The sequence below is a fragment of the Emys orbicularis genome, chromosome 5 (assembly GCF_028017835.1).
Source record: "Emys orbicularis isolate rEmyOrb1 chromosome 5, rEmyOrb1.hap1, whole genome shotgun sequence".
Classification (NCBI taxonomy): Eukaryota; Metazoa; Chordata; order Testudines; family Emydidae; genus Emys; species Emys orbicularis.
The window spans coordinates 38054393-38078122 of NC_088687.1; the positions used below are offsets into that span (position 1 = coordinate 38054393).

Below are 23730 nucleotides of genomic sequence, written 5' to 3' on the forward strand. Positions count from 1 at the left end.
AGACCTTAGCATTAACGAGAACATGCTAAATGTTTGCAGTTCTCATTTCAAAGTAAGACAGACAGTAACCCACTGGAATGGGTTACCTAGGGAGGTGGTGGAATCTCCATCTTTAGAGGTTTTTAAGGCCTGGCTTGACAAAGATAATTTAGTTGGGGTTGGTCCTGCTTTGAGCAGGGGGTTGGACTAGATGACATCCTGAGGTCTCTTCCAACCCTAATATTCTATGATTCTAAGTAACCTGAATCCCTACCCAGGACATTTTACTAAGTAAACAACAACCACCACAACCATTTTATTAATATCTGTACAGATGGGGAAACTGAGGCATTGAACTTCAATGATGTGTTCACAAAACAGAATGGGAGTCCATCTCAGATTTGAGATTAGAATTTAGGAGTCCCTGGAGCGAGTCTTGTGCCCTGACATTTCTCATTTAGAAATTGCTGGATGAGAAAATCAGTTTCATTAGTTAATTTATAACACGATCAGCCTCCCTTTGAGTTTCAAATCTGTTCTGAAACTATGTCATCTATAGTACACCTCTACCCCGATATAACACGAATTCGGATATAACGCGGTAAAGCAGTGCTCCGGGGGGGCGGGGCTGCGCACTCCGGCGGATCAAAGCAAGTTTGATATAACGCGGTCTCACCTATAACACGGTAAGATTTTTTGGCTCCCAAGACAGCATTATATCGGGGTAGAGGTGTACCTGATAGTCTATGGTATGAACAAGTAAGCAGTGTAGCTTTTATTTTCTGAAGCTGACATGGTTGTATTAAATCCACCAACTGACGTGCTGTGATCACCATTAAAAGAGTCATGAGGCCAGTGCTTCAGCTAGTGTGAATCAGCACTGTGACTATAGTTTTTCCTTAGACTTACAGTAAGAAAGAATAATGATCAACTGTTAGGAAATACTGACTTTTTAATGGTGATCAGTTTGTCCATCACTGCAGACTTTTTTCAAATGTGCCCAATGCTGTGGTATTCAGCCCCTCTAGCTCTGAAAAATAGAGTGGGAATCACTTGCCTTCCAACCCTATTTACCTTTTAGCCGTCCCTCCATACCCCCCTCCTCAAAAAGATATTACATGAACTTGACAATTCCCTCCACAATCAAAAGTTCCCCATGGTTTCTAAGCAAGTTTAGCAGAAACATGAAAAAAAAACGGTTACTTACCTTCTGTAACTGTTGTTCTTCGAGATGTGTTGTTCACGTCCATTACACATTAGGTGTGCGCGCGCCGCGTGCACGAACGTTGGAAACTTTTCCCCTCAGCAGCTCCCGTCGGGCCTGCAGGGTCTCCCCTCCCACCAGAGCGGCGCCCCGCTCTAGCGTATATATATCCCTGCCGGCCCGACCCTCCCTCGGTTCCTTCTTGCCAGTGACTCCGACAGAGGGGAAGGAGGGTGGGAAGTGTAATGGACGTGAACAACACATCTCGAAGAACAACAGTTACAGAAGGTAAGTAACCGTTTTTTCTTCTTCGAGTGATTGTTCACGTCCATTACACATTAGGTGACTCACAAGCTTACCATTGGAGGAGGGTAAGAGTCAAGGAATAACTGATTGAAGCACAGCCCTGCCGACAACCGCATCCTCTCTGGTCTGATGATGGATCGCGTAGTGGGCTGTGAACGTATGCACCGACGACCAGGTGGCTGCTTTGCAGATTTCCTGGAGCGGAACCTGTGCCAAGAAGGCCGCCGAGGACGCTTGGGCCCTAGTTGAGTGAGCCCTGATCTCCGGGGCTGGTACATTGGCGAGCTCGTAGCACGTGCGTATGCAAAGCACAATCCATGCCGACAAGCGTTGCGTCGAAATAGGTTGGCCTCTCATTCGCTCCGCAACGGCAATAAACAGCTGAGTCGATTTGCGGAATGGCCTGGTGCGGTCTAGATAAAAAGCCAAGGCCCGACGGACATCAAGGGTATGCAGGCTGCGGTGGCTTGGGTCCGTATGGGGCTTGGGGAAGAACACCGGTAAACAAATGTCCTGCCCCATATGAAATTGCGTGACCACTTCCGGAAGGAATTTAGGGTGCGGCCTCAGTTGCACCTTATCCTTATAAAAAACTGTATAAGGAGGCTCCGAAGTGAGAGCTCTCAATTCCGATACCCTCCTAGCCGATGTGATGGCCACGAGAAACGCTACCTTCCATGACAGGTGCAGGAGGGAGCAAGAGGCTAGGGGTTCAAAGGGCGGCCCCATGAGCTTAGTGAGGACCAGGTTGAGGTTCCACGCAGGGACCGGTGGGCGCGAGTAGGGAAACACCCTCTCCAACCCCCTGAGGAATCGGACTACTGTGGGGTTGGAAAACACCGAAACCCCCAACTCCCCAGGGTGGAACGCCGATATGGCAGCCAGATGCACCTTAATTGAGGCGGGGGCGAGCCCTTGATGCTTGAGGTGTAGCAAGTAGTCTAGAATTGATGGGATTGAGGCCTGCAGAGGCTGGATGTGGTGAGGCTCACACCAGTGGGAGAACCGTTTCCATTTGGCAAGGTAGGTCGCTCTTGTGGAGGGCTTTCTACTACCAAGGAGGACTTGCTGGACCTCATGGGAGCACCCATGCTCCATATCGTTTAGCCAGAGAGAAACCACGCCGTGAGATGTAGCGACGGTAGGTTCGGGTGGAATAGGCGACCTCGGTCTTGCGTGATGAGGTCGCAATGGAGGGGGAGGGTTATCGGAGTGGTCACGGACAGTTCCAACAGGGACGTGAACCAGTGCTGACGTGGCCACGCCGGGGCGATAAGGATGACTGTCGCCTTGTCCCTGCGGGTTTTGAGGAGAACCCTGTGGATGAGCGGGAATGGGGGGAAGGCATACCTCAGGCTCCCGCCCCACGGGATTGCGAAGGCATCTGCCAATGAGCCCGGACTGCGGTTCTGGAATGAACAAAACTGGGGGCATTGGCTGTTGTCCTCGGTGGCAAAGAGATCCACCTGGGGAAACCCCCACCTCCGGAAGATTGAACGCAGGACGTCCTGCCTCAACATCCACTCGTGCATGAGATAGGACCGGCTGAGGCGGTCCGCTAACCCGTTTTGGACCCCCGGGAGATATGTTGCTAGTAGGTGGACTGAATGGGCTATGCAGAAGTCCCAGAGGCGGAGTGCCTCGTGACAGAGGGGAGAGGACCGGGACCCGCCCTGTTTGTTTATGTAGAACATGGCGGTAGTGTTGTCCGTCAGAACCGACACGCTGTGGCCTCTTATGGTAGCGTGAAAGGTCTGGCAGGCGAGGCAAACCGCCCTTAGCTCCTTCAGGATGATATGAAGCAACTTTTCTTCCCTGGACCACAAGCCCTGAGTGCGCAGGTCCCCCAGGTGCGCCCCCCAACCCAGGTCCGACGCGTCTGTTACTAACGTCAGAACGGGCTGCGGGGCGGCGAAGGGGACCCCCGCGCAAACCTGCTGCCGATCGAGCCACCAACAGAGGGCGTTCGACACCCGAGCCGGGATCGTCACGACCAGGTCTAAGGGGTCTCTGTTGGGGCGATATGCCTGGGCCAGCCACAACTGCAGCGGCCTGAGTCTGAGGCGGGCGTGTCCGACTACGTGGGTGCAGGCCGCCATGTGCCCCAAGAGTTGTAAGCAACATCTGGCCGTGGTCGTGGGGAATTGCTGGATGGAGCTCACGGCCTTCTGAATGGCCAGGAACCTCGATATGGGAAGACTCGCCCGTGCCGCCACTGAGTCCAGGACTGCCCCTATGAAGTCCAGCCTCTGCGTGGGGACCAGTGATGACTTGGGTACATTGACTAGTAGACCGAGTTCGTGGAACACCTGTAGCGTCAATGTCACATGGGAGCGAACCTCGGCCTCTGACCGGCCCGCTAGGAGCCAGTCGTCCAAGTATGGGTAGACGCGCATCCTTAGTTTTCGAAGAAAAGCTGCTACCACGGACATGCATTTCGTGAATACGCGCGGGGCTGTTGCCAGGCCGAAGGGCAAAACTGTAAATTGGAAATGGCGCTGGTTGATAGTGAAGCGCAGGAACCGGCGGTGGGCCGGGCGGATAGCAATGTGAAAGTACGCATCTTTCATATCGAGGGCAGCGTACCAATCCCCCGGATCCAGGGATGGAATGATGGTACCAAGGGAGACCATACGGAAACGTGGTTTGAGCAAGTATTTGTTTAGCTTGCGTAGGTCCAGAATAGGACGGAGGCCCCCTTTCGCTTTGGGAATGAGGAAGTATCTTGAATAGAACCCTTTCCCCTTGAGGTCCGGAGGAACCTCTTCCACCGCTCCTACTGCGAGGAGGGCCCGCACCTCCTGCAAGAGGAGTTGCTCGTGAGAGGGGTCCCTGAAGAGGGACGGGGGTGGGGGGGTGGGAGGGAGGGGACGAGGAGAACTGAAGGGTGTAGCCTGCCTCCACTGTGCGTAGGACCCAGCGGTCCGATGTTATACGTGACCAAGCACGGTAAAAATGGGACAGGCGGTCCCTGAAACACAGGGGGGGATCCGGTATAGAGGTTGGTACACTGTCCTCGATCGCAGCTTCAAAACCCTTGTTTGTTTCCCGGCTGCGGTTTGTTTTGGCCCTGATTTTGGCCTTGGTTAGGCGTATTGTTGCGTCTACGCCTGTTATCCCTGCCCCTCCTGCGGTACGGTTCCTGTCTAGGACGAGGGTGGTACTGCCTCTGCGGAGGTTGGGGTTTGAAGGGCTTCCTCTGCGTCACTGGGGTGTGCATCCCCAACGACTTGAGGGTAGCTCGAGAGTCCTTGAGGCTATGTAGTCTGGCGTCCGTTTGGTCCGAAAACAAGCCTGAACCCTCGAACGGAAGGTCTTGGAGGGTGTTTTGCACCTCTGGAGGAAGGCCGGAAGCCTGCAGCCATGCCGAGCGTCTCATTACCACTCCTGACGCGATTGTCCTAGCGGCTGCGTCAGCAGAGTCAAGCGAGGCCTGTAAGGAGGTTTTGGCTACCGCCTTCCCTTCATCTACTATGGCAGCAAACTCGGGTTGCGAGCCCTGAGGCAAGGCTTCCTTGAACTTGGACACCGATGCCCAGGAGTTGAAATTGTGCCTGTTCAGGATCGCTTGTTGGTTCGCGATCCGCAGCTGGAGGCCTCCGGACGAGTAGACCTTTCTCCCAAATAAGTCCAAGCGTTTTGCCTCCTTGGCCTTGGGGGCCGGGGCCTGTTGGCCATGTCGCTCCCGTTCGTTGACCGCAGAGACGACCAGCGAACATGGGGTCGGATGGGAGAATAGGAAATCAACCCCCTTGGATGGGGCGAAGTATTTCCTCTCTACGCCCTTTGCAGTAGGCGCCGTGGAGGCTGGCGTTTGCCATACAGTCTTATAATTAGATTGGACCGTTTTTATGAGCGGGAGCGCGATCCTGGAGGGGCCCTCCGGGCTTAGAATGTCGACCATAGGGTCTTCCTGTTCGACAGTTTCCTCTGCCTGCAACCCCAAATTGAGGGCTACTCGGCGGAGCAGGTCCTGGTGTGCCCGATGGTCAATCGGGGGAGGACCGGACACTGTTGTGTCCGCCACGGCTTCGTCTGGTGAGGAGGAGGAGATCATGGCCTTTTGTGCATCCTCTTCCTCCTGCAACTCCTCATCAGCAGGGTGCTCCTCCGGAGTGCGTTCCCTGACGTGGGCCTGGGACGGTGCCGGGCTCGGTGCCGAGTCCGCCCTTTCCCTTTCTGGCGGCCTGGAGACCGTGGCCTCTTTGCGGGAGGGTGGGCGCCACCGTGGGGAGCGGGACCGGTGTCCTGAGGGGCCCGATCTCGAGGTCCTGGACGGGGGGCCTTGTTGGTGGTAGGCCCAAGGGGTCCAGAATGGCCATTGCCCTGGGTGGCCCCACTGTGGTTGCCAAGGGGCTTCGTGCTCCCTACTGGCCTGCGCTCTGTGGGCATATTTGCTGGAAAGGCCCGAGTCCACCTCCGAAACTATTGACGGTGATCTAGAGGGCCACGGCGGTGCCGGTCTGGGGTCGGAGAGCGGTGCCTTCGTGACCGGGACCGGGAGTAGCGCCGTGCTGACCTGGACCTGGATCGGTACCGGTGGCCCCAGGACCGGGAACGGCTGCGGGAGGATGGTCTCAGGGATCGCGCAACCGAAACGTCCCGGTGTCTGCTCGAGCAGGGCTGCTGGGCCGGTGCCTCGCGCCTGTTGGGGCCCGACGGTTGTGCGGCCCGCTGCGCGGAGGGAAGCCGGGAGTCCCCCGAGGCGGGGCTCGACCGGGATCGGCGCCGCGAATGGTGCCGGGACGGCGACCGTGATGGGCGCATCATCGCCGGCTTGCCTTTGGATGGCAGTCTCGGCGGAATGTCCTTAGCGCGGTGGGTGCGTTCAGCGGACAATTCAATGAGGTCCTTTGCTGCCTCAAATGTGTCCGGGGTGGAGGGCTGTTCCAACAGTTCCTCCAGCCCTTCCCCCTCACTCGACGCGCCTATCCCGGGGCTCGACGGGCCTTTCGGCGCCGGAGCCACTGGCACCGGGATCTGTGCTGGGACCGCAACGGTCTTAGTGGCACTTGCGGTCTTCGCGGGTGCTACCCTCTTGTGCGGGGAACGTCCTCAGGCCTTGGGTTGGCCCTTCAACTTGGCCGGCGAAGAGGACCGGTGCCGGAGGTGTTCCCTCCGAGTCGGTGCCGCAGGCTTAGGTTGCCCCGCCGGCGTCGGATCGCAAACCGATGCCGGGGCACTCCGCACCGAGGTTGACGGTGCCGTTGAAGTGGAGGGCTGTAACGCCGACTCCATGAGCAGCTGCTTAAGGTGAAAGTCTCTCTCTTTCTTAGTCCTGGGCTTGAAAGCCTTACAGATCTTGCAGCGCTCCTTTTGGTGTGCTTCCCCCAGGCAACGGAGACACGAGTCGTGTGGATCGCTCAATGGCATAGGCTTGCGGCACGTGGCACAAGCCTTGAAGCCTTGGGCGTGCGGCATGCCCCGCCGCCCAGGGCCGGTGCCGGGGTTGGCCAAACACCTAACACAAAGAAGTTTAAGTCTTTGTAAAGAACTGATAACTGCTAGCTTAACACTAACTACTAACGAACTGATAACTGTAACACTAATTACTATGCTAAGGGACACTCTCGGATGAGAGACAGAGTTGTTCCAACGTCGCCACGGACGGTAAGAAGGAACTGAGGGAGGGTCGGGCCGGCAGGGATATATATACGCTAGAGCGGGGCGCCGCTCTGGCGGGAGGGGAGACCCTGCAGGCCCGACGGGAGCCGCTGAGGGAAAAAGTTTCCGACGTTCGTACACGCGGCGCGCGCACACCTAATGTGTAATGGACGTGAACAATCACTCGAAGAAGAAAGTATTTTATACTGCATAACTCAAAATGAAATGTCAAAAACATCATAAGCAGCTACAAAAAACAGCTGGCTTTGAGAAGCACACTTGGAAATATTTTAAATGTGATCAAATAGGAAAACACACCATTTTCAAAGTAGAACCTGTGAAAGTCCATCCCTTCCACCAGATTCCCCAAAGCTTCAGGTTCAAAAGATGTAAGGCCTGGATCACAGATCTTTCTGTGGAAGAGAAAATTGAACATTGATGACAAACGTATAGTCAGTTTCAGATACAGCACAGGACTGCTTTCTTCTTGATATCTTTGAAACCAAAGGAATCCTCAAATTGGAATTTTCCATCCCTAATACATACAATTCACAGCATGAGGGAATTCAGACTAAGTCAGCGTTTCTCAAATGTGGCCACTGTGGCCTCAAGCAGCCACCAGGGGCTTTTCTTGCGGCCACAGCCTCCTGGGCTGTGATGGAGGGGGACTGAGGGGGTGGGAAAAGTAGCTCTCTCTCCTCCTCCCTGCTGCTCCTGGATGCACCCCTTTGCTGCTGGTGCTGTGGCCACCAGCAGGGATTGGGCCCTGCCCCCCCCCTCTGGAGTCCCCTGGGGCACAACACTGTAGGAACAGGCAGCCATCGAGTTCCCCAGTTTCCCTGGGGCGGTAGGGCTCAGGCTTTGGGCTTCAGCACTGGGGTGGCTGGGCGGCAGGCTCTGGACACTGGGCTTCGGGCTCCAGCCCCGGGCTCTGGCTGCGTGGCAGCTAGGGTGACCAGATAGCAAATGTGAAAAATCAGGACGGGGGTGGGGGGTGATAGGTGCCCATATAAGAAAAAGTCCCAAATATCAGGACTGTCCCTATAAAATCGGGACATCTGGTCACCCTAGTGGCAGCAGGCCTCAGGTTCCGGTGGCAGGCTTCGGGCTCCGTCCCTGGATCCCATCCTCCAGTGGCAGGCTTTGGGCTCTGACAGCAGGGCTTCAGGCTCCAGCCCCCCGCTGCCTGCCCCAGCTCTCCACCCCCAGCTCCGTTGACCCCCACTGCCTCCCCCCGACCCTCCCTCCAGGGCTTAATTTGTCCCCAAGGCTTGCCAGGGCTGAGTAAGTCTGCTGTGAAAAGTGATACTTGTATGTTTGTAAATATCGCTTTTCACAACAGACTTACTAGCTAGCAGTAAATAAATTACAATGATTTGAACATGTATATGTGCATATTTATTTGGTTTTCCTAAAGCTAATTAAGTATTTTCGGAAAAATTTGTCCTGAGAACCCCTGCTCTAACTGATGATTATGATGGCGTTGAGGGAAAATTGGAGGATCTTTATACCAGAGGCAACTATGGAGCAGAAAGTTTAACAGTAAAGGAGAGACTACATATGAGCAGGGGCGGCTCCAGCTTTTCTGCCGCCCCAAGTGAGCAAAAAAAAAAAAAGACTAGCGGCGGCACTTCAGCGGCAGCTCAATCGCGCCGCTTCTTCCGCAGCAATTCGGCGTCGGGTCCTCCCTGTCTTCCTCTTCGGCGGCAATTTGGCGGCAGCTCAAAGAGGAAGAAAGGGAATGAGGGACCCGCCGCCCAATTCCCACCGAAGACCCGGACGTGCCGCCCCGATACCGGACGGAGTGCCGCCCCTTTGAATTGGCCGCCCCAAACACCAGTTTCCTACGCTGGTGCCTGGAGCCGGCCCTGCATATGAGGATGTCTGAGGAAAGACTTCAGAAGTCAGAGGGGCAGGAATAGTAAAATGAGTGCTATACATAGTCATGTGGAAAAGAAAGCTTGAAAAAACGCAGTCTATCAACTAGAATATTAGGGTGCAGACTAGAAAGAGAGGTTACTCACTGTATGCAGTAGCTGTGCACCTTTCATGGGAGATTTTCATTAGCAGTGTCTGTTGGCCCTCGCATGCACTGTTAATAACTTGTGCCCTGCACCGAGGTTATATCAGGCTGCGTGGGCAAACTGCCCTCAGTTCCTTCTCCACTGCTGAGTCTCAGAAGGAAACTCTGAAGCAGAGGGGAAGGACGATGGGTAGTGGAGCACCCCTAGGTAAGGCTGCGTTTCTTTCACAGAGATCACGAAAGTCATGGATTCCGTGACTTCTGCAGTGGCTGGTGCAGCTGACTTCAAGCCGCCTGATCAACGGGCCCCAAAGCCAAATGCTCAGGCACCCCACGGCTAGCCACACTGGCCACTGCTGGAGCGACCCAGGGCCAGCCGCACCGGCCACTGCTCGGGAGGCCCCAGGCAGCTGGCTCCGGGGACCGCTCGAGCTGCGGTCCTGGGGAATGCCCCAGGGCCAGCCGCACTGGCTGCTACTCAGGCTGTCCCAGGCAGCGGGCTACAGTGGCACTGTCACACTCCAATGGCCCCCTTCCTCAGGGAGTCCCCGGGGAAGGCAGATCAGCACTGTATGTGGCTAACGCTGTTGCAAGCGGGGGGGCTGTGTGCGGCCCCAGACCTCCGGAGAGGGAGCGGGGGCGGGGGGGCTGGCCCCAGGCCTCTGGGGGGGGGGGGGGGCTGGCCTCAGGCCTCCGTGGGGGATGGGGGCTGGCCACTTCCTGTGGGAAGTGGAGTGACCCGGCCCCAGCCTGCTCTGCTCCCCTGGCTCCCAGACTTGGGGGGAGGGGGGAACCGCCCCCCAGCACTCGCCGGCGGCACGGCTTGGAGCCAGGGGAGCGGAGCAGGCTTGGGCCGGTTTGCTCTACTTACCGGTGAGTGCAAGCCCGACTGCTTGTGGAGTCCTCAGAGGAGTGGTGGCAGGGCAGGGGCCCCGGGGAAGAGCCAGAGCAGGGGCTGTGCCCCAAATTTCCTGGTTCCCTATGCAGCTGCATACTTTGCGTATGGGTAAGGACGGCTCTGGGGTAGACTTATGCTGGTGGTGTTTGCCCCAATCATTCACCACATCAACCACTAGAGAGTCAGGTGGAATGTGAGAAAATAGGAACTCAGTCATTAGTGTGAACATAATACTTTTTAGTGACTCTTTTTCACATGGGTGTTACTGTAGCAGAGGTTTGTTAACTGATTTTTGCAGGTCCCAGCAGAGCCTCATTGATAGGAAGGGCAACTCTGGATGGTGTTGCAGAGTGAAGAATATACAACAGCTCTGACCTCCTGAAGAGGTATATGTAAGGGAGTCTGCCACATATTTAATGAGGTCTTGAGGCTGCCATAGCCATAGATGGAGAAGGAGTGATTACTGCCTCATCTGGTGAAAAAGAAGAGATGGTAGTTGTAGGGGGTTGCTTCTTTGTCCACTTAAGTCTCTTGAGCCTTGAACATTTTCTGCTGCTGCTGGGGAGGAGAATCTTGAGTCTCCCTATCATCCTGATGGAATAGGGTCAGGGCCCTGGAGAAAGGAAAGTTATCTGTTCCGTAACTGGCGTTCTTCGAGATGTGTTGCTCCTGTCTATTCCACAGTAGGTGCGCGTGCTCGCCACGTGCACCGGTGCCGAAAGTTTTTCCCTTAGCAGCATCCGTAGTGGGGGAGCACCGCTGCGACCCCTGGAGTGGCGCTGACATATCACGCCATAAAGGGGGCTGCGTGCTCCCCCCACCCTCAGTTCCTTCTTGCCAGACAACTCCGACAGAGGGGAAGGAGGGTGGGATGTGGAATAGACAGGAGCAACACATCTCGAAGAACGCCAGTTACGGAACAGGTAACTGTCCTTTCTTCTTTGAGTGATTGCTCCTGTGTATTCCACAGTAGGTGACTCCAAGCTATACCTGACGGAGGTGGGTAGAAGTTCTAAATGATAAAGGTTAAGGGTTACCCGGGCGGAGCACCGCCCTACCTAACGCGGCGTTGTCCCTTGTTTGGGAGACGATTGCATAGTGTGATGGAAAAGTATGGACAGAGGACCATTTAGCAGTCCTGCAGATGTCCTGAATAGGGACATGAGCCACATAGGCCGCTGACAAGGCCTGGGCTCTCGTCAAATGCGCCTTAACAATAGGAGGCGGGGGAACCCCTGCCAGGTCGTAACAGGTGCGAATGCACGAGGTGATCCAGCGGGAGATCCGCTGGGTGGAAACCAATTGCCCCCTCATGCGCTCGGCCGTAGCAATGAAAAGCTGAGGGGATTTCCGGAATGGCCTTGTTTGATCTAAGTAAAAGGCCAGCGCTCTACGCACATCTAGCATGTGTAGGCGTCGTTCCTCATTGGAGGAATGGGGCTTAGGACACAGGACTGGCAGGAAAATGTCCTGGTCCATATGAAACGCCGAGACCACCTTCGGCAGGAAGGCCAGGTGCGGGCGAAGCTGGACCTTCCCCTTATGGAAGACAGTGTACGGGGGATCCGAGGTCAGTGTCCTAAGCTCCGAAACCCTGCGGGCTGAGGTGATAGGCACCAAAAACGCCACTTTCTCAGATAAGTGGGACCAGGAGCAAGTGGCCAAGGGCTCAAAGGGAGGTCCCGTGAGGCGTGACAGCACCAAGTTCAGGTCCCAAGGACGAACCGGGGGTCTAGCATAAGGGAATGCTCTGTCCAACCCCTTTAAAAACCTGGAAGTCATGTGGTGGGAGAACACTGACTGTCCCGCCACCGGAGGGTGGAAGGCTGAAATGGCCGCCAGGTGCACCCTGATCGAGGAGGGAGCCAGCCCTTGGGTCCTAAGGGACAGGAGGTAGTCCAGGACCAGCTGGAGCAGAGGAACCTCTCTCCCTTGCCCATGAGGAGAACTGATACCACTTAGCCAGGTAGGCCCTCCGTGTGAACGGCTTCCTGCTTTCAAGCAGGACCCGTCTAACAGCCTCGGTACACCTCCCCTCCTCCGCATCTAGCCACGCTGTCAGGTGGAGTGGGGCCAGGTTGGGATGGAGGAGACGACCTCCCTCCTGGGAGAGGAGGTCCGGGCGGAGCGGCAGCCTGCGAGGGGGGGCCGCCAAGAGTTGCAGTAAGGTCCCGTACCAATGTTGACGGGCCCAATCCGGGGCTACCAGGATAATTCTCGCCCCGTCTGACTTCACCTTCTGTAGGACCCTGCCTATGAGGGGGAAGGGCGGGAAGGCGTACATTGGGGCCCCGACCAATTGAGCAGGAACGAGTCCGTCATGGCCTCATCGCCTTCTATCACCCTGGAGCAGAACCTGGGACACAGGCAGTTCTGGGTGGTGGCGAATAGGTCTACCTGGGGAGTACCCCACTGAAGGAAGATCCATTCTGCCACCTCCCTGTGCAGGGACCACTCGTGCTGATGTGAGAACACCCTGCTCAGGCGATCTGCGAGCGTGTTGCTCCCGCTGGGTAGGTGGAACGCTCGGAGGAGGATGTTGTGGGCTATACAGAACTCCCACAGGAGCTGGGCTTCCTGGCATAAGGCCTTGGAGCGCGTGCCCCCTTGCCTGTTGATGTAATACATTGCGGTGGTATTGTCCGTGAGGACTCTGACCACTTCCCCTTGTAAGTGCTGGCAGAAAGCCACGCACGCCAGGCGCACTGCCCTGAGTTCCCTGACATTATGTGCAGGGACAGTTCCTCGGGTGACCACATACCCTGGGTCCTGCAGTCCCCCATGTGGGCTCCCCACCCCAGGGCCGAGGCATCCGACACTAGATCTAGTGAGGGAGAGGGCTCTTGGAAGGGGATACCCCGGAGCATGTTGCTCGGGAGGGCCCACCATTGGAGGTCTGCAACCACCGTTGGCGGCACCGTGACAACCTTGTCCAGGCCGTCCCTGGCCTGGGAGTAGCGGGACGCCAACCAGAGTTGGAGGGGCCTCATCCGGAGCCTGGCATGTCGCACCACTGAGGTGCATGCTGCCATGTGGCCGAGGATTTGAAGGCACATCCGAGCCATGGTTACCGGGAAGGCCGTGACCGAGGCAATGAGGCCTTTGAGCGCCTCGAACCTGTCCCTTGGAAGGGAGGCCGTGGCCGCCTGAGAATCCAGCAGTGCTCCTATGAATTCTATGCGCTGGACCGGAACTAACGTGGATTTCTCCTCGTTTACCACTAGGCCTAGATTTGAGCAGGTGCGTAGCAGGAGGGTTATTTCCTGCTGCACCTGGGACCAGGACTTGCCCTTGAGCAGCCAATCGTCCAGGTAGGGAAACATCTGCAGCCCTCTCCTCCTGAGGTGGGCCGCTACCACTGCCATACACTTCGTGAAGACCCTGGGGGCCGTCGAGAGGCCAAAGGGGAGGACCGTAAACTGGTAGTGGTCCTGGCCCACCAGGAAACGGAGGAAGCGCCTGTGACCCTCGAAAATATGGATGTGGAAGTACGCATCCTGGAGGTCCAGCGCTGCAAACCAATCCCCCAGGTCTAGGGAGGGAATACTAGAGGCTGGGGACACCATGCGGAATTTGTAACGAACCAAGAACTTGTTGAGCTTCTGCAGATTGAGGATGGGCCGAAGCCCGCCCTTCGCCTGCGGGATGAGGAAATACCTGGAGTAAAACCCCTTGCCCCGGAACTCCCAAGGTACCCTCTCCACGGCTCCCAGGGAGAGGAGGCACTGTACCTCCTGATCTAGGAGGAGCGCATGTTCCGGGTTCTCCGCCGACCCCCTGGCCGGAGGGCAACTGGGAGGGGGCGAAACAAACTGCAACCTGTACCCCAGGGATATAGTGTTGAGGACCCAGCGGTCCGTGGTAATACGGAACCATTGCAGACTGAAGGCAGGTAAACGATTGGCAAACCTGAACTTTATTAACTGGGGGGGGGGGGGGTTAACCTGGCAACAGGCCCGGTAACCCCCCACAAGCAGTCAAAAACCCTGCTTCCCTGGCCTCCTGGCCTTAGAGGACCCCGGATGAGGGGCCGAACGGGATTGGCCTTGTGACCGGCGCCTCTGCTCCCGCTGCTTCTTAGGCGGGGGCTCATATCTGCCCCGCGCCTGTGGAGCGGAGGTGTGAGGCCTGGGCTTGTCCTTGGCCGGCGGGACGTACAGGCCCAGCATCTGCAGGGTGGTACAGGAGTCTTTCATCCCGTGCAGACGCGTGTCTGTTTGATCTGCAAACAGGGCCCGACCATCGAATGGCAGGTCCTGCATGATCGACTGGGACTCAGCCGATAGTCCAGAGAGCGAAAGCCAGGACGCCCTTCTCATGGAGATCGCTGCGGCCATCGAACGAGCGGCCGTGTCCGCCGCATCGGAGGCCACTTGGAGCGCTGCTTTAGCCGCCGCCGCCGCACCTTCCTCGACTAGAGCCCGGAACTCCTTCCTGTCCTGCTCGTGAAGAGAAGGCTCAAATTTGGGTAGGGATCCCCAAAGGTTAAAGGCTCAAGAGTGCCTGGTGGTTGGCCACTCTGAGCTGAAAGCTCGCAGACTAATAAACCTTTCTTCCAAAGGAATCCAGCCTGCGAGCGTCTTCGTCCTTGGGGGGGGAGCGGGTTGGCCGTCTCTCTCCTGGTGGTTCACGGACTCCACCACTAGAGAGTTCAGAGTTGGGTGGGAGTAGAGGTACTCGTGCCCCTTTGTGGGCACAAAGTACTTCCGTTCGGCCTTTTTGGAGATAGGACCCAGGGATGCCGGGGTTTGCCAGAGGCCAGTAATTATATTAGCCACCCCCTGATGGAGCAGGAGGGCCACGCGTCCCAGCGTCGAGGAGTTAAGGACATTGAACAACGTGTCTGATGGTTCCTCCATCTCCTTGGCCTGGAGCTGGAGGTTCGATGCCACCCTCCTGGTGGCTCCTGGTGGGCCTTGAAATCCTCCTGAGAGACTGGAGGAAGTGGAGCCACGGAGTCATCTGGTGCCGAGGAGGTCGGTGCCGCGGTGTCGTCTGCACCCGGCTGTACCGGAAGCTCGACATCCTGACCCGGGGCCCGAGTCGGTGCCGGAGGATCGGTGCCCACTGCCTCATCACGGTGCCGAGGCGGCGACGTCGGCTGGGCCTGGGATGCTCCTGCCACTGAGCGGGGTCCCGGCGGTGCCGGTGGCCACGGTGCCCACTGGCACCACTGTCCCAGCCAGGGAACGGCCTGGCCCTGGGATGCAAGGGGGCCCGGAAGGACCGGCTGGTCCTGCGGCACCGGGCGGCTCGACGAGGGGCGGCTGCGTGCCGAGGCGGAGGTCCAGGATGAGCGAACGGTGCCGTACAAACGGCTGGATAGGTCCCGAACATGACGTCTCCGGCCCCTGGAGGAGGACAGATAGGAGTCGGGAGTGATATCTCCATAATCCCTCTGGCACCCAAGACGACAACGCCTCGGTGCCTGGGACTCCCGCGACGAGCTCCGGGAATAGCGCCTTCCACGGCGGGTGCCGGAGCGTGAATGGCGGTGCCGATGACGACGAGACCTGTCCCTGCGGGCAAGGCTCGAAGAAGAGCGGCGCCGCCTCTTAGTGCCTCCCCTACGGTCTCCCGGAGTGGAGGTGGAAAGCTCGCTCGCAGATGACCCTGCTCGCGGCGTGGAGGCGCGCCGTGGTCTGCGGCTCGGCCCTTCAAGTCGGGACGGTGCCTTGACCTCAGAGACGTCCGGAGAAGGTTGATGGGCACTGAGCGGTGGCTTCCCACGGGATCGGGGGCCCGACTGAAGCGGCGCTCCCGGTACCGGAAGCGTCATGATGTCGCACGCGGCCTGAGCTGCCTCCGGTATCGAAGGCACTCATCTCTGGCGAGGCGCGCGTGGACGGCACCGGACTACTCCGCTCCACCCGAGTCGGAGCTCTCGGTCCCGATGGGGATCGTGGGCTGCCCAGCGGGGTCTAGCCTCACCCCGTTCTTTCTCCCGGTGCCGCTGAGTCTTCCCTTGCTTCTTAGAAGGGGAGCGGTGCCGGCTCGTCGACGGGGCCTCACTGCACACCGACGATGCGGTACCGGGCGCGGAATCAGGACGGCGCGCCGGGGGCGCTTCGCTGCGCGCCAAGGACACGGTGCCCGGCGCGGAGTCAGCTCGACGTGCCGGTGCCGGGGCCAATGCCGACTCCATTAGGAGAGCTCGAAGTCGGATCTCACGCTCCTTCTTTGTTTGCGGCTTGAAGGAGCGGCAATTTTTACACTTCTTACTAATGTGAGCCTCGCCCAGACAGCGAAGACACTGAGTGTGTGGATCGCTTCTGGGCAAAGAGTTGCGACAAGAGTCGCATGACTTGAAGCCTGGGCCACGGGGCATGCCCTGAGCCAGGCACTAACAGAGAAAAGTTCAACAAGTAACTTCAGTGAAAGCTGGATACCACTAAGGCTAGAAATGCTGCAGCAAAGCTGGAGCACAAAGTTCCGACTACCTTCACTGGCGGCAAGAAGGAACTGAGGGTGGGGGGGAGCACGCAGCCCCCTTTATGGCGCGATATGTCGGCGCCACGCCAGGGGTCGCAGTGGTGCTCCCCCACTACGGATGCTGCTAAGGGAAAAACTTCCGGCACCGGTGCACGTGGCGAGCACGCGCACCTACTGTGGAATACACAGGAGCAATCACTCGAAGGACTGTCAGTGATAAGCTGCTCAGGGATTCTAATATAGGCATTGAGGACCAGAAGAGGGAGGGGATGGCATCCAGGATTGCTCCCACCAGGAATGATGAGTTCTCCAGGCATCTTCCTGGTCTCTTAGAGAAAAATAGTTATATATGGGTATGTAGGGGAACCGTGAACAGAGATTGAGAATACTGAAGAGAGGTCTCCATCATCTTACTTTATTGGGGAGCAGTGACTGAAAAGAAAGGGACGCTAAAGGGTCTGGAAACCAAGAGGTTCTTGACATCAAGAAATGCCCAGTACCTGCCAGCAATGGAGACTCAGGTTAGCAGTCACTGATAAGTCCTTCGGGTACCTAAAGTCTTGCGGTACCGAGTGTGGTTACAGCACTGAGTGGAGTTATGGCACCATTGGAGTGGTATGCTTCTCCCTACAGAATGGTACCGATGGTTTTGAGCGCTTCACGGACATTGTTGATGTAGATGGAGGCTTAGTCTTACACGGTACCGAAGAGCTTGATAAGAGTACCAAGAGAGGGTTTAAGTCCGACAGTACCAATCTGTGTTTGCTCTGACCATCTCTGCTAGATGGCTCCGGAGACTCCTCAGAGCTATGTTTACTCTTAGAGCTGTGGAACTTTCCCGCTTCACTGGTACTGGAGAAGCCCTTCGCCTCAACGATACCAAGCTTTGAGGATCAAGTCTCTGAGGCCGTTTACCTGGTCAAAAAGTGAGGTCTCTTTGAGGTAGGTTCCTTAAGAGGAGAATTAGAACTCCTCTTAGGATATTCAGAGGAGGATTCAGGCTCTCTCTTTCTAGATGACTGTTGTGCTGAGGTTGAAGGGGCACAAGAGACCCCCAGGAACTGATGTACAGTGAGGTTCTCCTGACCTGGTTCCAAAGGAGAGTGAAAAGAGCAATCCATCATTAACAGTTGCAGCTTGATTTCCCAGTTCTTCCAAGCCTTGGATTTGAGGGCTAAACGAAGTTACACTTCTGTGGATTGTGCGACTCTTCCAGGGAGCAAACACAGTTAGAGTGTCCATTGCTGAGTGATACAGCCTCTCTACATGTGAGGCAACGTTTAAACCCTGTTGAACTGGGCATGCCCCTCACAAGGAGGATTTCCCCAGAGGAAATAAAATGATCTTTCAATAGTAGTAGTATTTAGTTACTGGCTAACAACCTAACTAACTAAACTAAGTAGAACAAAATTGGCTAACAGTTGAGGCACACATAATGCAAAGATGCTAAACTCAGTCTCAAGCCGAGGCAGTTCGCCCGTACTCGGTGCAGGGCATGAGAATATGAGCAGTGCATATGTGGGCTGAATGGACACGGCTAATGAAAATCTCTGATATATATGGAGATATACCTATCTCATAGAACTGGAAGGGACCCCAAAAGGTCATTGAGTCCAGCCCCCTGCCTTCACTAGCAGGACCAAGTACTGATTTTTGCCCCAGATCCCTAAGTGGCCCCCTCAAGGATTGAACTCACAACCTTGGGTTTAGCAGGCCAATGCTCAAACCATTGAGCTATCCCTCCCCCTGATCAAAAGTGCATAGGGTGCACATGCACCTGAAGTAGAGCACCCATGGGGACACTACTCAAAGAAGAGCCACCCATTCCTGCCATGCTTTTTTTTCCTTTCCAGATTTTCCTCTCTTATGGCAAGTAGAGCTGGGTTCATAAATCTGATTTATTCCCATGGATCTTGTTTCCCATGAATGATGGAAAACTTCTAATTGGAGACTTTTCCCACAAGAATACTATTTGCCATTGTAATGTCCACTGTTTTGACAATTAACACAAACAATAAAACAGCCTTTCCACTCTGAGATTTAAATGAGGCGGCATTCTATTTGTCTCATGATAACCCAGAACAAAGGTTCCTTATCCTCCATCCAGTTTGCCCTACTGCAGAGCATGCTTGACCTCAAAGGCATATGACCTCATACAAATCAGCCTGTAAAGCAGAAATATGATGTATGTGAAATTCAGTGATCCATCGATAAACATGGGCATTAACATTTCTGTCTGCCTTGCTTTTCTATGTGTCATTCCAACAGGGAACATAAATTATATACTGCATCATGCTGGAATGAAACACAACATATATAGGCATGAAGGATGAAATCTTGGTCCCAATGAAATCAGTGGGATTTTTGCCATTGACTTCTATAGGGTCAGCATTTCACCTAAAATTTTCTTTCAGTGTTTGACCAGAAGATACATTTTCAAAGCCATAAATGGAAGTTAGGCATCTAAATCCTACTGGAAGTCATAGGACTTAGATATCCAGCTGTTATTTGTGCCTTTGAAAATCTCCCCCATGATATGTTAAGTCTAAAACCAATGTTGCTACCAATGTTTAAATGGTAATTTAATTTTGGTTAGATGTTTCTAAGGCTTGAGTTTTGCCATGCTGCAAAACAGAAACGTTTTGAGCAAACTTCCATTTGACATTTTTGTACAACAGTTTTTGTAACAGTCAAAGAATATAAAGTGCTCATACCAGGCAAAGGTACATTACTGGTAATTTGTCACTGTCTCATAGGAGTATTACTTCCCTATTTCAACTATTCTAGAACCTTTAGCTCTTCATGAGCTGAAATATAGTGTCTTTAGCTCTAGACCTTTAACTTTAAACAAAATATAATTTGTTTTTGTTCCAAATACATTTTAATGGGTTGGAGTAAAGAAACAACAGAACTGGCTATAAGGTTATTTTAAAAACAGAATACCTAAAATTAGTTCTTTAAGCAGAATTTTTTTGGGTCCTGAACAAAATTTCCGAAGTAGTGCATCTGATGAAGTGGGCTGTAGCCCACGAAACCTTATGCTCAAATACATTTGTTAGTCTCTAAGGTGCCACAAGTACTCCTGTTCTTTTTGCGAAGTAAGACTGGTGCAGCACACAATGGGAAGCAGTCAGAGAGAGGCAGGAGAAGGCCAAAGTAAGTGCTCGGGGTCTTGCCTTTTTTATTTTATTTTATTTTTTAAGGGAGTGTGGAGAGAGAGGATCTTATGTTGTAACTTTTGGGGGGTTGCAGTGAATGGGGTGGTCTTGTGACACTGCAGGGGAAAGTATCTGTCCCCACCAATTCTGGAGACAAAATAGTTCCACTTACACAGTGACACACAGTATTAAGTGAAATATTGTAGAATGGAAATGCTTGTAAACACAGAGACATAACTGGCCACATGGACCCTAATACCACAAGTTCCATAGTGCACTTCGATGTGCTGCTATGTGAAATGAGAAGGGTGGGGGGTATGTCAAAGTGCATTACATAACTTTTAGTGCTTGGTAGCAGGGTCTACATGCATGGCAGGTGAGTGTGCTGCAAATTCACACCCAGGCTTGCTATGTACTAGCTCTCCATGTAAATGAGCCATAAGTCCCAAGTGGCATTAATGTATTACAGTGCAACAGATAGAATTCTGGTGATAGTGAACCTCTGCTTATACTGAAATGTTTCTGTTAAAATAGCTTTCCAGTGTATTCTGATCTTGATTCTTAGATTTTAAATCATGAACATTCTCTCCTCTCTGCCTGATGAAAGAGATCACTGCATATGTTATGTAGCGATAATGGGTCTGATTCACTATGGTGTTATTCCATGTTTATCCTAATATAACGCTACTGAAATCTGCTGTTATACCAGTGTGTGACTTGTGCAATACAGCAGTGAATCAGGTTCTGTGTTTCCTCAAGGCCTACAAGCATGAACATTTTTATACGTTTATCTCATCTTGTCTCTTGCAAAATGAGTCAACTTACGTGTAAGCTTCAAAGTCCCCATTGTTGATAGCTTCAATCAGTTGCTCAGTAACCTTGATAATCTCCTGCTTACGAGCTAAAGAAAGGATAAACAGACACAAAAACAACAAAACATGAGATGGGAACAAAAGTGGAAAGTGACAGCATAAAAGACTGTCAGACTAAATAACAAAGACAAGGACATTTAGATATTTCCCTGATCAGTGTGACTGCCATTCATTCCATGATTCCACTTTCTTTTCTAGTACCATAGCCAGAAGTGTTAAATTACTCGCTTTACAATATATTGACCTTAGTGTATTTCTGTATTCATAAGGAAATAAAGCACATGTCACAGATCAATGATACATTTTCTGCCTCAGTTCTGATCCACTTTCTCTCACTGAAGGACCTGCCTTTAAAAACACAACAACAAACTCTTGACCTTTACAGAAGTGTAAAAGCAGCCAATTGTCATTTTATGAGCAATATTGTAATGATTCACCTGCATCTGGAATCTGGAGCTTGTAAGTGTGTAATCCTGATCTCAGAAATCTGTTTACAATGAATTTTTCCCCACTTAGCATTTGTTTTGGCCAAACACAAAAAGGCAGGGTGCCAGCACTTCCTTAAATGGTGCACTGCCTTCAATTGCAGAGATTTAACCATGAGAAATTAAGAATGTAAGAACAGCCGTACCAGGTCAGACCAATTGTCCATTTAGCCCAGTATCCTGTCTCTGACAGTGGCCAGTGCCAGATGCTTCAGAAGGAATGAACAGAACAGGGCAATTTCAAATCATCCATCCCTTGTTGTTTAGTCCCAGCTTCTGGCAGTTGGAGGTTTACAGACACCCTGGCATGCATCCAATGAAGTGGGCTGTAGCCCACGAAAGCTTATGCTCAAATACATTTGTTAGTCTCTAAGGTGCCACAAGTACTCCTGTTCTTTTTGCGAATACAGACTAACACGGCTGCAACTCTGAGACACCCTACAGACACCCAGTCTGTGTCCTGACCATCTTGGTTAATAGCCATTGATGTAACCTATCCTCCATTAACTTACTTAATTCTTTTTTGAAACCAGTTTTACTTTTAGCCTTCACAACATCTCATAGCAATGTGTTCCACAGGTTGACTGCACTGTGTGAAGAAGCACTTCCTTTTGTTTGTTTGAAACCTGCTGCCTATTAATTTCATCAGCTGACCCCTAGTTCTTGTATTATGTGAAGGGGTAAATAAACTTTCCTATTTACTTCCTCCATACCGTTCATGATTTTATAGACCTACATCATATCCTCCCCTTAGTCGTCTCTTTTTGAAGCGTGAACAGTCCTAGTCTTTTTAATCTCTCCTTGTAAGGAAGCTGTTCTATACTCTTAATCATTTTTGTTGCCATTTTCTGCACGTTTTTCAATTCTAATACATCTTTTTTTGAGAGGGGGCAACCAGAATTACACACAGTATTCAAGATGTGAGCATACCATGGATTTATATAGTGGCATTATATTTTCGGTTTTACTCTCTCTCTCTTTCCTAATGGTTCCCGTTAGCTTTTTGACTGCCACTGCACACTGAGTTGATATTTTCAGAGAACCGTTGGGACTCCAAGATCTTTTTCTTGAGTGGTAACAGCTAATTTAGATCCCATTATTTTGTATGTATAGTTGGGATTATTTTTCAGCATGCATTTCTTTGCATTTATCAATACTGAATTGTATCTGCCATTTTATTGCCATTTTTAACTCTTCACAGCCAGCTTTGACTTAACTATCTTGAGTAATTTTGTATTGTCTGCAACCACTCCTGAAATAAGCCCAAACCACTATTTAAGAGAAATTTAGGTCCTGATACTATATCCAGATCTTCCTCTGAAGAGTCGCATTGATTACAGTAGGATCTGTATGGATTCAACACAGATCTAATTACAGCAATGAGTCCTTCAGTTGTAAGCTCTGTGGCACAGTGACTATGCCTATTATTATGTTTGTAAGCATCTAGCACAGCAGAGTTACAACAGATTTTTTGGTGCTACCATAAACAAATATTAAAATAATAAAAATGCTTTATAAAAGACCAGTATTAAAAAAGTTGTGTGTGTTTGTGTGTGTGCGCGCACGTGTATTTTCTTTTAGCAATTATGGAAGTCCCAGTAAGACTAAATGGTCACTCAGCTAGCAGGTCTAGTGGGTAGCATGGTGGGATAGGGAAGATTTTTAAAAATAAAGAGAGGTTTCAGTTGCAGGTATTGTGGATGAATTTGTATGGGGCGAGGACAGTGGCTTTGCTGACCAGCACTGGCAGGGTGCTCCACGTATACAGAATGATGTAGAAGGAACTGTGGAGATAGTTGCGGGAGAAGCAGAAAAATGGGACACCAAGGCTGGCATCATCAGCAGAGCAAAGAGGATGGTGGGGTGATGAGATAAAAGACAAGAGGAGTAGAATGAGGAAGGGTCTAGAAACTGAAGGACAAGAAGTTTAAACTTGATGTGATGAAGAAAGGGGAGTGAGGAATTCGAGGAAGGAGGATAACATGGTGAGATGAGAGGGGAAGGAAGATGATGCCTGTAATCAGAAATCTTGTATGCCATACCTAGTATAAAAGTAATTGAACTAGAGATTTAACAATACATTCAGAGATGTAGATAATTACAAATTATTAAATTAGGCAATAGAAAACAATACAGTTTTCTATTGTTGGATCGAATATAATTGTTGGATCAATGTAAATAAGGCCAAGATCTAAAAATATATGGTATTTTCCAGATGCAATTTACACTAAACCCCAAGGACAGATCGTAATTTATACTCAGCTGGTTGGTGATAATTGTGTATATTGATATTATTTTTTGTTTCACAATTAATTAATATCACATTTGATTTCCCAGTTTTACCATAACATGCCCACAGTTGGATACAAGGTCATATACATTGCAAATTAAGTGGTGAACATCTGAATATACTCTGTATCATAATATACTACTAAGTGATCCCAAGGGGCTGCAGGAGATGGTTTTTCAAGTGGAGCACTGTCAATGGTATGTCTTAGCATAATTCACTTTGGCAATACTTAACTCATTCTCATCTGTCTGTGGTTTCAATAGCACAATCTAGAGCTGTGCAAAAGACAGTAGCTCAATTTCACAAAGGATTTTCAGATTTTGAAAACTGGCTTCATTCTTTAGAGACATGTGTCACAGGGTGGACCGGGCCCTTTAAAGGGGAACTGATATGTCCCACCTGTGCCTCATTAACAGCATCACAATGGGGCCTGATTTCTATAAAAAGCCAGAGAAGGAACAGGAAATAGGAAGATGAAG

At 52.4% G+C, this 23730-nt stretch overlaps 1 protein-coding gene across 24 annotated transcripts in view; it reads right to left on the reverse strand.

Moving 5' to 3' along the window:
- The window catches only part of CAMK2D (calcium/calmodulin dependent protein kinase II delta), a 258791-nt gene that overhangs the window by 7357 nt on the left and 227704 nt on the right, over positions 1 to 23730 (reverse strand). For all 24 annotated transcript variants that reach the window (XM_065405038.1, XM_065405055.1, XM_065405063.1 and 21 more), the window contains 2 exons: positions 20430 to 20505; positions 7412 to 7506 (listed from right to left, as the gene is read on the reverse strand). In XM_065405038.1, the coding sequence (XP_065261110.1) occupies positions 7412 to 7506; positions 20430 to 20505 (171 nt within the window). The remainder of the gene's footprint in view (positions 1 to 7411; positions 7507 to 20429; positions 20506 to 23730) is intronic.